The 14,896-nt window shown below is 43.8% G+C and overlaps 1 protein-coding gene across 1 annotated transcript in view; it reads right to left on the reverse strand.

Annotated features, from left to right (window-relative positions):
- The window catches only part of LOC106583001 (plexin-A2), a 50,705-nt gene extending 36,404 nt beyond the window's left edge, over positions 1 to 14,301 (reverse strand). The window contains exons 1-3 of the mRNA XM_014166698.2: positions 13,846 to 14,301; positions 2,908 to 4,251; positions 1,510 to 1,692 (exon numbers count right to left, since the gene is read on the reverse strand). Of these exons, the coding sequence (XP_014022173.2) occupies positions 1,510 to 1,692; positions 2,908 to 4,128 (1,404 nt within the window). The 5' untranslated portion in view covers positions 4,129 to 4,251; positions 13,846 to 14,301. The remainder of the gene's footprint in view (positions 1 to 1,509; positions 1,693 to 2,907; positions 4,252 to 13,845) is intronic.
- Between the last annotated feature and the right edge of the window lie 595 nt (positions 14,302 to 14,896).

Here is a 14,896-nt window from a genome sequence, read left to right on the forward strand (position 1 = left end):
AGTTCTCAAAAAGCTGTAATGAATGCAGTATCTGCACTTGAGATCATTTGTGAGAGCTGTGTGCTTATCATATTAATCCAAAGGAAATACTACTACGTGATTATAGCTAACCACTGAGGAGAATGTTGGATGCATTCATGTCCTTCTCGTGTTTTGCCATGCAACACCTATATTACAGAGGTCAATGCCCTCGTCTTGGTAAGTGAATAACTATGTCAAAGTCAAAGCCATAACCTGCTGTCAAAAAGGTGCATTATACTATTTCATCTTATTAGAATGGAGCCTTACTGTCACTGGTGGATTACTGGTGGATTACTGGCATACTCGGCATTGGGGTTGAGTTTCAGCCAGGAAAACACAGTAGGCTAGACAATGGAACAACATAAGCCAATCTAGAAGGAAATTACCCAAAACCACACTCCAACAACAAACATACAGACATATCTAATCCATTGATAAAAGACATGTCGGGTTGGAAATGGATGTTGCTGGGTGTGATGAGTGACATCCCCAGATGCTGGACCGTGAGAGTGTTGCTTATTCATTTGACCTTCTGACCCCTGACCTTCCAGTGTGCTGAGCCTGCCCTTTCCAATGCCATTGTTGCCTGACTGATCTCCTAATGGGATTTATTGTCATGCCCCACTTACACTCTCTGTGACCATTTGGAATGATGGAATAGGAGTGCAGACGTGATGTTCCATGGGGGAACCATGGAGTCTGCATCATGTCAGCGTAATGACACACACACACACACACACACACACACACACACACACACACACACACACACACACACACACACACACACACACACACACACACACACACACACACACACACACACACACACACACACACACACACACACACACACACACACACACACAGAGGGAAGAGAAAGCAGAGGAGTTCTTGTCTAGTTATGTGAGCCTCTGCTCCAAGTCCACCCTGCATGCGTGCCAGACAGGCTGACACTGTGCCCACTGGCTAATGTCACAATGTTCCCATTCATCCATACAATAATCTTTCCCCTATCTTGATTTATGTCAATACAGTTATATATATATGCATGTATGTATTATATATATTTGTTTTATTTAACTAGGCAAGTCAGTTAAGGAACAAATTCGGATTTACAATGACGGCCTACTCCCCTGGCCAAACCCTCCCCTAACCCGGACGACGCTGGGCCAATTGTGTGCCACCCTATGGGACTCCTGAACACAGCCGGTTGTGACACAGCCTGGGAATGAACCAGGGTCTGTAGTGACGCCTCTAGCACTTCAATGCAGTGCCTTAGTCCGCTGCGCCACTCGGGAGGCCTAAATACTGTCAAAATTGCTTTGTGCCTCTTGCATAGCGATTAAACCCAGGGGGATAGAATCTATGATATTGCTAGTCTTTTCCTGTTGATAAACCCTCATGGTCTCTGTTGGCTGCTTACTGTACGTGACTGTGGAGAAAGAATCCCCCTGCTATATCTGTCAGTGTATTACCCATGCTTACCTTCTTCAGTCTGCCACTCCTGGTGCCGAGGAAGGCCACGCTGTAGCCGTTATAGACGTAAGAGATGACCGAGGTCAGCCTGTCCCTGGTCTCAGTGTACACAGTCAGGCCAGATACCAGCTGGGAGCCCCCCAGGGGCTGGTTGATGTCCAGCCCACAGAAGTGATCATCGATAGGCACAGGCTGCAGAGAGGGATGGGGAAAGACGGGGAGAGATGGGGGAGACGACAGAGAGCAAGAGAAGGAGTAAGAAAGCTCAAAAAGACTACTGTAATAATCTTCACATTTGTTACACGCAATTACCATGGTATTCAAGGCAGCGACTTCAAAAGATATTGGGGCTGTTCAATTTGTCAACAATGCCAGGAGAGTGTGTTTGTTGATCATTTTAATTGCTCTTGGCAAACATGAAAACACTATGTATTTGGTGCCGGTTTCTGTGATTTTTAAATCGCTTGATCTGACATCACACAAACACACAGCCCCAGAGATGTCAGCTTTTGATTTAGCATCAAAGAGGCTCACAAGCTAAGCAGTCCTGCTACAGTACATCTAGCACAACCCACCTCAAACCTCCACTAATGGCCTGTCAGGCAGAATAGAAATCTCACTTTTTAGGGCAACACATTTGTACTTCAATTTCTGCGCACCTCTCAAGTGAATCTTCTTTCTTCTGCACTGGAACAGTGATGATATGGGTAAGAGGCAGATTGTGACTATTAGCAAAATGGGTGGTTGTGTGAGAGTTGCTGAATAACAACCTTGATGGATGTCCTTGTTACCTGTTTTTCTGAATGCTGAGATACTGCTATCATACTGAATAACCGAGAAAGCGCGACAGAGAGAGAGAGAGAGAGAGAGAGAGAGAGAGAGAGAGAGAGAGAGAGAGAAGGCTGACTTCAATTTTGGACATTTGAAAAGGTCCTGAGAACGCCTTCCTCTGCACTCACCAAATGTTTTTTTATAAATGACCCAGCACTGGCGCTAACTCATGATGCTCGGAAGAGAAGCGTGCTGCTCTGACCACTGCGCTACGCAGGGAGAGCCTAAACCTCTGAATGGAATCAAAGCCGCATATAAAACTCCTCTGATTAGAATTATAAATGAATCTCCCCCACTTACTACTCTGTTGCTCTTGTGGAATATAAAAATGTTGAATGGGACTCTGTAACTGGATGTTGGCTACCTTTCTGCCTATCAGCTACTGTTGGTGTAATCAAGGCTGTGGGATAATCAAAAAGCTTTAAATGTTCAATTATCTAACCTGTCACCTTCACTGTCTGAATAATGTGTCTGTATGCCACATCAGAGGAGCCAGTGCTGGTCGGCCCCTGGCTTGCTGGATGCTAATGAAGGGACTGGCTGCAAAGCCCTCTTCAGGTAGCTACAGGTACCTACCGCCTTGGTGCACTGCACATCCTTTCCCAGCAGCCAATGTAGTTCCAGGTTGCCCTCTCCCTGGTAGCAGGATTGAAGGCGCTCTTTGATGCGGGTGTTAATGTCTTGTATTGTAAAGATACACAGGGCTGAGTTGTCCAGGGGCTCGTGGTACTGCTTCTGGCCCTTGGTGAACACAGCAAAGAGGATGTCATCCTGGGCACTGATGTTGAGGGACCTGGCCAGTACTTTCCCTGCCTTGGACAGGTGGGCGCCCTGTAGGAGTCGATACTCCTTTCCCTTGTGTACACAGCCCACTGGCAGAGACACATAAGAGTGGAACTTCTTGTCCCCTTTGCAGAGGCGTATGATGCGGCTTGTGTAGAACAGGTCACCTGGGGAACTGCCAGCAGGCATCCCATTCTCGGGGGTTTCTGGCTGCACGGTCAGGAAGTAGACAAAGTTCCCGCTGGCGAAGCCGTAGATGTAGTAGATGTCAAACCGCGGGACCAGAGCCAGCGTGTCAGAGGGGATCTTAATGAGAGAGGAGACAAAGTCAGTGTGGAGCTCGTAGTCCAGCATGGCAGATGACTCTGGGTCACGGGGCAGCTTACGGCTGGAGATGGTAGGGAAGTAGTCCTGCTTCCCACCCACGGCCGTGCCGATGAACAGGGTGCCGTCCTGGCCCTGCGAAGAGGGTACGATGACCCCATACATGGTGCCTGTTTGGTTGACACTGGAGAGGTAGTGCTCTTTCTTGTGGGTGGGCTCCACCAGGATAAACAGGTCGTCCTGTCGCATTAGCTTACAGACGCCTTGGTAGAGGCTGCCACAGGCCAGCAGGCGGTTGTGGGAGTAGTCTATGAGCAACAGTTTGTTGATGTTGTCAGTGGAGGCCAGGGGCTCAGAGCAGGGCTGCACTATAAGAGGAGGGTAGCAGGCCTTGTTGTCGTACTCAGGTCCTGTGTCATGGGAGACGAGGAGGGTCAGGTTGGCAGATAGCTTGTAGATCCGGTTCACAGCACCAACATAGAGAGCGCCAGTGGTCTTGTGCACAATCAGGTGGTTCAGGGTCCATTCCCTTCTCTCTGACTGGAAGGTGTTGAGGGACTGGGACTGGCCTTGGCCCATTGCTAGGGAGATGGGCATCAAGACCAACAGCCACCACGTCAGGGACCATGACTGCCCCTTAGTACTTCCGCTGTAAATGCATCCTATATCCAAACACATCCCCATCCCCATAGGACTTCTAAGAGATGGCAAGTCCAGACTAAATGTCTACTGCTGTAGGGCAGGAATGAATAAGACTGTTCTCAGTCAGGCTGCACTCTAGTTGATATCCGCAACAATGATCTTCACATTATCCTGAAAGAGAAAATAAATGGTTTATTTTAGACTTGAGATGACCTAGAATACTTTGAATGATTTAGAAACAATCAAAGGCGTTATAATAAACCTTTCATAAATCTTTAGCAAGGACTCATAAAATAGGGTTTTATTCATATAAGGTTTTGTTTCAAATAAATATATGAATAACCTCCCTCCAATTTTACAAGTTTGACATTTTACGATGACGAGTTTTCCATTATAAAAGACCGGGCTAAGAAGAGATACAGGCCAGAGACAGAACAAAATCACACTGATAAATACCATCTTGAAACGGTTTCACCGTTGTTGTTCTCTCCCTCTCTGCTTTCTCAGACACAACATACATCAACAGAGCATGTAATTCCAGTAATCACTTCTCAGGAGCAGTGTAGATCTCCATCCCCATTGCAATCAATACAGAGTGCTAGATTAGCAGGAGAGGTCTCTCTGCTTTCCCTATCTGCAGGGGCTCATTATCTCTCTGTGACTGCCAGGGAGGTCTGTAGCCTATTACTTCAACAAAGCAGTGACAAACAGTGACTCTGTGCTTTACATACTGTTTAGACAGCTAATTAAATAGGATCCAAATGTATTAATTATGCTTACATATTTCCAGCTGCCTGTTTTCTTTCCTTCCCTCCCTCTTGTTCTCCTAAATGGTTAAATCCTCCAGGAATTAATCACTCTTTCCAGGACGGCTGACATTCCTAAATTAATCAGGCCTTTTGGCGGTGAATCATTAAGGATTCAGAGTCGGACAGCATCAACCCTTTCATTTCCCCTTTTAACTTCATTAGCATATTTTACTTCAACTAGGGGACAAACAATGCCCCTAGAATACTGCATGGAATGGATGGATGGACGGATGGATGGATGGATGAGTGGATGGATGAGTGGATTAGAGAAAGGAGAGTGAAAGCCTTGTAAAAAAATCTTTATTCATGACTTTCTTTCTTTTCACAGTCTATTCATCATGTGCTGTATGCTTTGAGTTTGCATCTGTCTAAATTTAAAAAAAATCTCACACCGATGAGATAACCTGGTTAGTAAATTTGGACCTGGAGAACAAATTGCACTTCTACCTTTTTTATATGAGTCCTTATTAATCTATGGTAGGGAACATTGATCACAATGAGGTAGAATTGTTGGCTTCATACATGCACTCACTTCATCCCAGTCCATTATAGTAGTAATAAAAGTGCCATGCGCGGAGGAGAGGACTGTAAATTAGGAGCCCACATCTGCGTGCACCCGCTTCTTTTGTCTGAGTCCCAGCAGCTCTAGAGACTTAGCCAAGCTGTCTCTCTAAGGCTGTGGAGCCGCCACACGCCACATGCTCTGTCCTGTCTGATGCCAGACCAATAGCTCTCTACTGCCTCACTGCTTCACAAAACATTCAACTTCCCAGTGGAATGGTACGGAAGCCTCTGACCAGCTCAAAACCTTTAGCTTGGCGACAATTGCCTTCTCTGTGCCAGGTCCCCTTAAGATAGGAAAATAGATCATTTACCTCAATGAGACTTCCTGTTTAGAATAAAGTTTAAATAAAAATTGTCGTTTGTGTCCTTGCAGTGGCCATGGCTGCACTCCATTGCTAACTACTAACAGGGTGTCCGGCAGGGTGTGTTGTGTAGGAGCCAGGGATGGAGAGGACAGACAGGACTGGAGGACTGACACGGTGGTGTCTGGGTTTTCTCCAGCTCCACTCCAGCATCTCCTCTCCATCTGTCCCTGCCTCAAAGACGTCAGGGGGGAAATCACTGGAGTGTCCCTGTTTCCTCTTGTCCCTTTGGCAGGCAGACACTCTGTGTATGCTCTCCCTGTTCTCTACAACATACAACACATATCCTATTATACACTCACTCTCAAACTGATGACAATTATACACTGGGTGTACAAAACTTTAGGCACACCTGCTCTTTCCATGACAAAGACTGACCAGGTGAATCCAGGTAAACGCTATGATCCCTTGTCAATTGTTAAATCCAATTTTTAAGCCTTGAGACAATTGCGACATGGATTGTGTATGTGTGCCATTCAGAGGGTCAATGGGCAAGACAAAAGATGTAAGTATCTTTGAATGAGGTATGGTAGTAGGTGCCAGGTGCACCAGTTTGTGTCAAGAACTGCAACGCTGCTGGGTTTTTCAGGTTCAACAGTTTCCCATGTGTATCAAGAATGGTCCACCATCGAAAGGACATCCAGCCATCTTGACACAACTTTGGGAAGTATTGGAGTCAACAATGGCCAGCATTCCTGTGGAACGCTTTAGACACCTTGGAGATATCCATGCTCCAACAAATGGAGGTTGTTCTGAGGGCAAAAGGGGGTCGGGGGCACAACTCAATGTTAGGAAGGTGTTCTTAATGTTTTATGCACTATGTACATACTGTCACCGACATTGCTGCCCTGTTATGTTGTCATCCTGTCATCATGCAGTTATTTGGTTGTAATACATGTCAGCTACAAATTTAAGGCTGGATGTTAGAAGGAAAATGTCAAAACTCTCTATCTCCAGATAAAAAAGAAAATGTGTCATTGCCCTGGCAGGTTGTACTGTGCAGGATCCACATAAAAGTTCAATCCTGTGGCCCCTGGGAGGGAGAGCAAGAGATGCTAACTCCTGACAATGCCTTTCTCACATCTGCATGATGTACACTCTGAACAGGGTTGGAAAGTTCCTGATTTTCTGGAAAACCAAGGAATTGATTGAAATTTTGGAACCCTAACTCTGAGACTTTCCTGATCTAGTTTCTATTCTGATATAATAACATACTGTTTTCAGTTGGTCTTTGTAGTGAAATATAATGAATAGCCTTAGCCTAGTGAGTCTCTGGGCCCTGCTACAGGATTCACACACAGGTGTGAGTTGTAGCTCTGTTTTATGATGACTTCAGGGCAATCTGGTTTGTCTCTATGCAGCATTTAATTGTTGTACATGCAGAGAGTGAATTCCATTAACAGGTTCCGCAAGCAAATGGATTGTCACTAATCATTTTTATCCCCCCAGGAGTACACCCCATTTCAAACTCTATATTAAGCTCCCAGTTTACAATATCATGGGAGACCACCTTGAGTTGCTGTGTTCAGTGGTTTGGGAAATCCAATATTTTATTCTAAATCATTCCAATCCAAAATCATATGACAAACTTCAGTGTTATGAACCTCAACATAATTTGCTTTGCTTTAAGATGTTAGTTGCGCCTCAAGTATTGTGCCTGTGTCTGTGCAAAAAGATAGGTAATCTCTGAATTTTAGTTCCGCAATACAGAGACCTACAGAGGTTCATTCAGTGTTGTGAAGATCAAGTTAAACATAACAAGGTGGGCGAGAAGCAGGAAGTAACAGCAGCCCATCTATTTATTTTCTTCTCGATTCAGTCACGTCTGTGGCGTGCAGTAATGCTGCTCTGTTTACCCTAGATTATAGAGACAGCATCTTGCTGGCTGCAGCACTCCCTGCTGAATACACTGCCTCGTCAGTCAGATACGCTCCTGCCAACCCCAGCCTCAGCCCCAGACGTGACTCATTCAGACAAACTCATAGAAGAACATGCTCAGGCCTCTGGCTACGGTGGCGGGCACCAATCTGAGTCAAAATTTCATGCCACCATTTTTAATTTGACCTTAAGACCCCCACCAAGATCCACAGGGCTGTGCCTATGTTTTCAGCATGCATTGGGGTGACATTCTGGCATAAACTCTGCAGTGTCTTATTATGTGTGATTCATTGGAGGGTAACCGTCTGTAACCATACATAAACATGAACTAAAATGATCACAGAAATATGTCTCCTTCTCCCCCTTTATGCACTCCATGCACAGTGCTTATTGTACTTTATGGCTCAGTGGGGCCCAATGCGTTCCATTTGCAGCAGCCTTTGAGGCTCCTGCTGGGCGCAGGCTGATAACATGTGAGAAGATTGGAATCAGACCGACTCTGACACCATCTTTCAGGCTGCAGGACAGACACAATGTTCTCACACTGAGTCAACAATAGAGTTGTGTTATTACATCAGATGTGATGAAAATGGTGTGTCTTGTGGCCTAGTCTGATCAGGCTGGACAAAACAGAGTAATAACACAGTATGGAGGCACAGGGACAGGAGTGTACAGATATAAGGTCTTCATTTGACCAATATTTTCACAGCAAAATGATCCTGCAGCAACAGGATTTGAACAGGCTTGGGCCTTAATGTTGCTTGATCGATGGTTAGGCTATTAGCTGGTCAAAGGTAGGCTACATGAAAAGTACAATACTGTTAATATAACTGGGTGTTGGTGTGGGTTTTCAGTGAATTTCTGTAAATCACAAAACTCATCTGCATATTTTAGCAACAAAATGACAATTCTCAGCAACAAAAGAGTGATCAAATTAACATCTGTATGTGATCTAGTCATATCAAACCTGCACTGCCTCCAGAGAATTGCTCAACATCAATGTTCCCCACTTCTAGGTTTTAGGGTGGAATATCAGGGGCGTTGACAAAAACTTTACAAAGCCATATACCCATAATGATATCTTCATTCCTTCTAGAGCTTGTCAATGCATTCTGTTCGGTATATTGTCATGTGCCACACTTCTAGGTTAGTCACAATGGCACACTGCAGAAATGTCTCACACTCAAAATGGCACTCATTTAATCATTGGCTAAATCACAAAGCCTGATGGGATACCTTTGTCGTGGGGTCTGCCACAAATCCATGTGGATGAGTCATGGGGGGAGGGGAGAATTGTACACGTCACACATGAATGAACTGGGAGGGCGCCAGCCCCAACAGAACTTGACTTCCAAATGAATAAATGAAGGCAATTAGTAGATCTGTTTACAATGATGCGGAGACAGAAGTAGGTCATACGTGGTGGAGATGGGGGGAGAGCGAGCCAGAGCCGGAGGCTGACACTGGTACCTACAGTGAGGGGAAGAGGAATTAGGACATGAAAATGCCGTCTTTGTTAACGATGACTTTTAAACGAATGTCAGATTTAATCACATGGGACCTGTGGGGTTTATGGTAAAATAAATGTTTTGTGATCACTCCTCCGTGTCTTATTTGTGGTCTCATTGGAGGGCCAGGCCCGGGGCTAGAGATTCTGCTTTTATTGGTCTTCTTACAAACCCACATTCAGCTCTAAAATGGCTATAATGACATATGGATGTTCATTTAAACCACTCAATACTGTGATTATTGGATAGGCATACAAGCAGTGAATTCTACCATTTAGTGACCATATCCCTCTTCAAATAAATTCAGGCTATTCATAATTTTATTCGAGAGCATAGTTTGTTGGATTGTTTGTTATACATAAAATTATTTTTATATCAATTGTGTTGTTCAGTGAACAACTGTCAGATTGCTAGCTTTAGAGACAAAGCATTAAGAATGATGGCAGGGTAGCAGAGGACGGCTATGGGGAACCATAAAACAGCACTCTATCAATCTAGAATGTTAGGCTCATAAAAACCACAGGGTGGTGAACCAAGGTTGGGGAAAGGAATCTCTTCAAGCATATTGCCAAAACACAATCAGTGACCTCTGACAATGCATGGCGTTATGCACAGCGATAAAATAGACATTTCTGCAACACCGCAGAATTCTGGGTCCGCATGGAAATATAGAGCATCCCAATATTGCCATAGTCAGATTCATTCATAAATTAACCTCCCTGGGCTCTGTCTTCCGTACATTTCACTGTAGATCTCTACTGGCTAATGGTGACTTGAAACAGTCTTTTGAATCAGGGAGTGCTCATGTTGTATGTACTGTATGATGACAATCAAAGGGGAAAGTCAGTGACCTGTGCAGCCCAAGTGCAATACCAGGTCTTCTATAATTCAGCATTCAGTGAAAGACAGAGACCGACTATGTTCTGCTGTAGCCAGAGCACGTCTGTACGCTGCTACAACACGCCCATCGGTAGTGACTAGAAAAAGAACAAGGGGAAGTGTAAGGCTACGAGTGCACTGTTGGCATAACAGCTGATGGGAATGTGGAATAAGGCCAGTGAAATACAAGCTCTCTTCTCCAGTGTGATTGGGACAGCGACAAAGAACAACTATAGAGTTCTGTTTGGATATGTTCCCTCAGCTAGATACTCAGACAGTTTTGTGCTGGTACAATATGACAGTCCGTTTCTGCCATGAGTTCATTTTTTGGTATAGCTTACGACATCCTACAGTTATTGTAACTGTCCCTGTAGATCAGTTATGACTGTATAGTTTGCTATCCTGTGTAAGTTTTGTTGGCATCAATCATTCAGGATAGAAAAGTGAAACACAGCAGTGCAGATGTTGCTCTCTCAACTGATAGACAGTAGACTTCCATATACAAAGTAGGCTTCCAAGTACAGAGTACAGCATATGAGGAGGAAATAACATACACAATAGAACGGAACACATGAGGCGCAAATTCACACATGCACACACATCCTTATATGGACATGCACACAAAGCCAATAATAACTGATTCAGACCAAGCCTGTATGTTTTCTCAGTTTCCCTCAACTGGCCCATATGGCTGTGTAGGGAGGAGGACGCCAAAGATGGAGGTAGCTGGCACGAATAATTACGATCAAAGATTTACAGAGCATCTGCTACCTTCACTGCTGACAAAATTCGCTGGAAGCCCAGAGAGAAACACAGCAAACAGGGAAGAGGAGGAGAGACAATTCATGCTGTCTACTATTCACAACTTCCTCTCTGGAGTCTCCGGTGCACCGGCAGCACCCATTCTAGATTTAATCCTAAGTGTAAATAAGGCCAAGGAGGTGGCTCACACACAGAGCTCTGCAAATAAAAGCATCAGCCTAGCTTCTTCCCATGGTCTGGAGGGTCCATCCTGCCCCTACCTTGAAACACTGCACTAATGCCTGAGTCAAGGGCACGGCACAGGGAATAAAAGCATAGAGACTGACTTTGCTGCACAAATCATGTTCCCCTATATGCGGAATTGCTTCCTCCTCACATTACATGTCTGACACTGTCAAGTTCCCTCCTAGAGTCCTGTATATGTCTTTATCTCTGCTCTTATCTCTTAGTTCTCAACCCTGCTCACATATTCAATGTCCCGTCATTGGTCTCGTTCTCTCACTAATTCATCAGTGTGTCTCACTTAATATCTAAAAGGCTCACCCATTTAGACTGGCACAATGCCATCACAAAGTGCCAGAGATTACAAATCAACATGGAAGTGCTATCCCAATAGCACTGTGATAGCAGCATTTACATTTACAATAGTGATAACAATCTGGAGGCATTGTGCCATATTGCAAGATAGCAATCCCTGCATGCAGTGTACTGCCAAAGGAACCATATGGCAGGTGAGCTCCCTGTTTCCCTCCACCTGTATCTCTCCTCCCACACTCTCCACTACTTTGAATATACATGTACAGTCGTTTTACCTCAATGTTGGCTCAGGCTCTAAATAAACAGGTGCTTGAGGGAGGACTGAGGAGAGAAGAGAAGAGGGAGCACAACAGCTACAGGAAATGTTTGTTCATTTGGGGGATTTTATTTATCTTTCTTACTCTCATACTCTCTCTCCCTGCCTTTCTTTGTGACGCTCCCTCTTATGCTCTTCTCCTCAGGCTGTAGCATCTAAGAAGTTGTGTTTAATCAGTGTCTCCGTGGGAAACGGGGGAGTTTCCATCTCTGGGTAGTGAGCTGCTGTGTAATTGTCTTACATACACTAATTTGCCTGACTTACTACTGCAACTAGAGTACAGGGCATTGCCGCTGACCCACATTGATGATGTTTTGATCACACAACAACCATAGCTATATAATGTCAACATTTGATCAGGCTATCAGTCCACGCTAAATATATCTCATATGTGAGTGAACTGCCTCCTTTTATCTATAATCTTTGTTTAAATCAATAATCCTTTCCAAAGGGGGATCATGACACCTCGGTAAAGAACACAGTAGGCAGTGCTGCTACATTGAATCTAAAGATATGAAGGGAACTCATGACTGATGAAAGGCAAATGAAAACGACAGTCCATGACAGATGTTACATATCTAATCAGTATATTACAGAAATTCTCATTTAATCAATCAATTACAGAGTCTCATTTAATCAATACATTACAGAAAGTCTCATTTAATCAATACATTACAGAAAGTCTCATTTAATCAATACATTACAGAAAGTCTCATTTAATCAATACATTACAGAAAGTCTCAATTAATCAATACATTACAGAAAGTCTCAATTAATCAATACATTACAGAAAGTTGTGCTGCAGCAAAATAGCACTCTGTTTGCCATTGGCACATAAATATATAGAGAAATACAGTAATGGAAGCAATTCTGAGTCACCTCCAAAGGGAAATGCAATCTCATTATATTACAGTGTAGCAATAAAAAATGAACAAAAATAAAGACCCATTTAAATTCTAAATTTAGCAGGCAACTGATAAAGTAGCGGCCTGGCATTAGTGAGCAAACAGAGAGAGGCCAATCTCCCTCTCTGTGAGAAGCTTTATAGCTCTGGTGGGACCATCTGAATAAATCCAGTCCAACTGGCCAGTGAGATAAGCAGGAACACAGAGAGCCCTGGGTCCATCTGGTTTGCTTGACTGAGAGAGTCTAAAAGGAACCAAATCCAATACCTCTCCCAAATACACACACAGAACAAAGATGAGATGAGCTTGGTAAACATCATTGTGGAAGTTTGCACTGCAGCTGCATCTACTCTGGCTGTTTAGGCTCCAGCTCTTCTCCGCTTTGCACTTCGTCTCCATCAACCCAATGGATTCTGCTCTCACTCCTGTGCCAAGGCTGGCTATGGGTACCGAAGCTACAGTAATACAACTACAGATAATGGCCAAACACCTCTCAACAGGATTAGATAACTCTCTCCACAGCTGGTTTTGTGGTACCTGATGCCTTTATCTCTATAAGGATGCACGCCCATTGAGGATGATGATGATGAGGATTTTTATTTATTTTTATTTAACCTTTATTTAACTAGGCAAGTCAGTTAAGAACAAATTCGTATTTACAATGACGTCTCATGAAAGGATATTTAGGTTGTGCGTGCTGCTGGTGCCTAAACCCAGAATCCCTGACAGTTGGCAATCAAGTAAAGTGCCTGCCTCAAAAACCCATTTCCCACAGAGGTCTTATCTTGGTGATCTCATGATCATACCAGATGATGCCTCTATAGACAAATCTGTCCATGATTGTGCAGTACCACTAAAGAGCGCCTCCATAGAGAATTTATCAGAATCTGAGATATTCCAGATAGTCAGATACTTTATATCCATATAAATAAGTCATGAAGCATATGCGTGCTGCATGCGTTATGTGCCCATCAGCTGCTCACTGTCTGAGAAAACGAGATGATATCACGGTAGCCTACAATTCAATTCAACATGACTTCTACGGAATTGTTACCATTGGAATAGCCTACACCCTGAAATAATATACCGGTATGTAAATACATTTCGAACAATAAGAATGTACCGGTAGCTCATTTATTTTGGACGCGCGCTTGTCATTTCAATGCGTCCTGGTCGCGTAAAGTAACCCAACTTTGCAATTTCGTCCTCATGGGTTGCAATTATCAATCTTAGTATGGTACTCACCTTGAGCAGTAGAAAGTCTCAGTCATGATGTGTCTAGTGTGTTGAATGAATAAAGGATCTGCTGAATTCAGTGTCCTTCCTTTGGGGTTGGAAAATGTCCCACAATGGCACAGTCAGCTGTGAAGCGCGCAATGTCCATATACCGAGAAAAAACGTTGAGGATGCGACAATTTTAATTCTCATGTATCACGCTGAAACAGTTCTCTCATTTGATCAATGGACATTTAACCTACGTGTTTTCTAAACTCGCAACCCTAATTCCACATTTCAAAAGACTCTTCACGTTTCCATTCGGTGTTTGAATGCCGGTGGTAGGCTTCAAGACAGGACTCTCATCAGTTTACTTTCATCTCACGTACAGTGTGTGCGGATTAAACCAAACCTCCCTCGCGTCATCCTTTCGCGAGGGCTCAGTGCAATATTTTTTCGTAGACAGTGAGCGTTGGCTTCATCGACAAGTCTGTCCACACGACCGAGTCATCTGATGCTCTCACATTCATATACTGTGCTCAGTTGTATTGCGTGTTTTACTTCGTGCATATAGTGACAAAAGCTAGAAAGACTGCAATTACAGTATCATTCAATACATTTCATATTTCTTTGTTTCTTGTTCTCAAGTGTGTCTATCGAGGATAAACTGGAGGGGAGGAGTGCGTGAATTATTTTAATATCAGAGCAAGTTCGAAGATATATGTTTTTACTGCATTCTCTATATGGAGATGTAAATGTCACATTTTCCTTTAAAACACTGACATCTGTAGGTTCGTTGCCGCAACCACACTAGTTCAATGAACTCTCTCTCCTTGCTTCTAATCAGACTAGTAGAGAGAGCATCCAGAATATCTCTTGAAAATGTACATAAACTACCCTCAGAGTCAATTTAGTTAATAAGATCATATTTCTTGTGGAGTTATTCTGCTATAGACACAGCCTGGGAGAGGACATAACCGAACAATATCAAATACAGAATAAGGTCACATTTTGAGGTAAAATCAACCATGGTTTAATTAATAAACAGGCAGTGGGTGCCATTGTATACACTTCAAAGTCA

This window comes from Salmo salar, chromosome ssa22, assembly GCF_905237065.1.
Source record: "Salmo salar chromosome ssa22, Ssal_v3.1, whole genome shotgun sequence".
Classification (NCBI taxonomy): domain Eukaryota; kingdom Metazoa; phylum Chordata; class Actinopteri; order Salmoniformes; family Salmonidae; genus Salmo; species Salmo salar.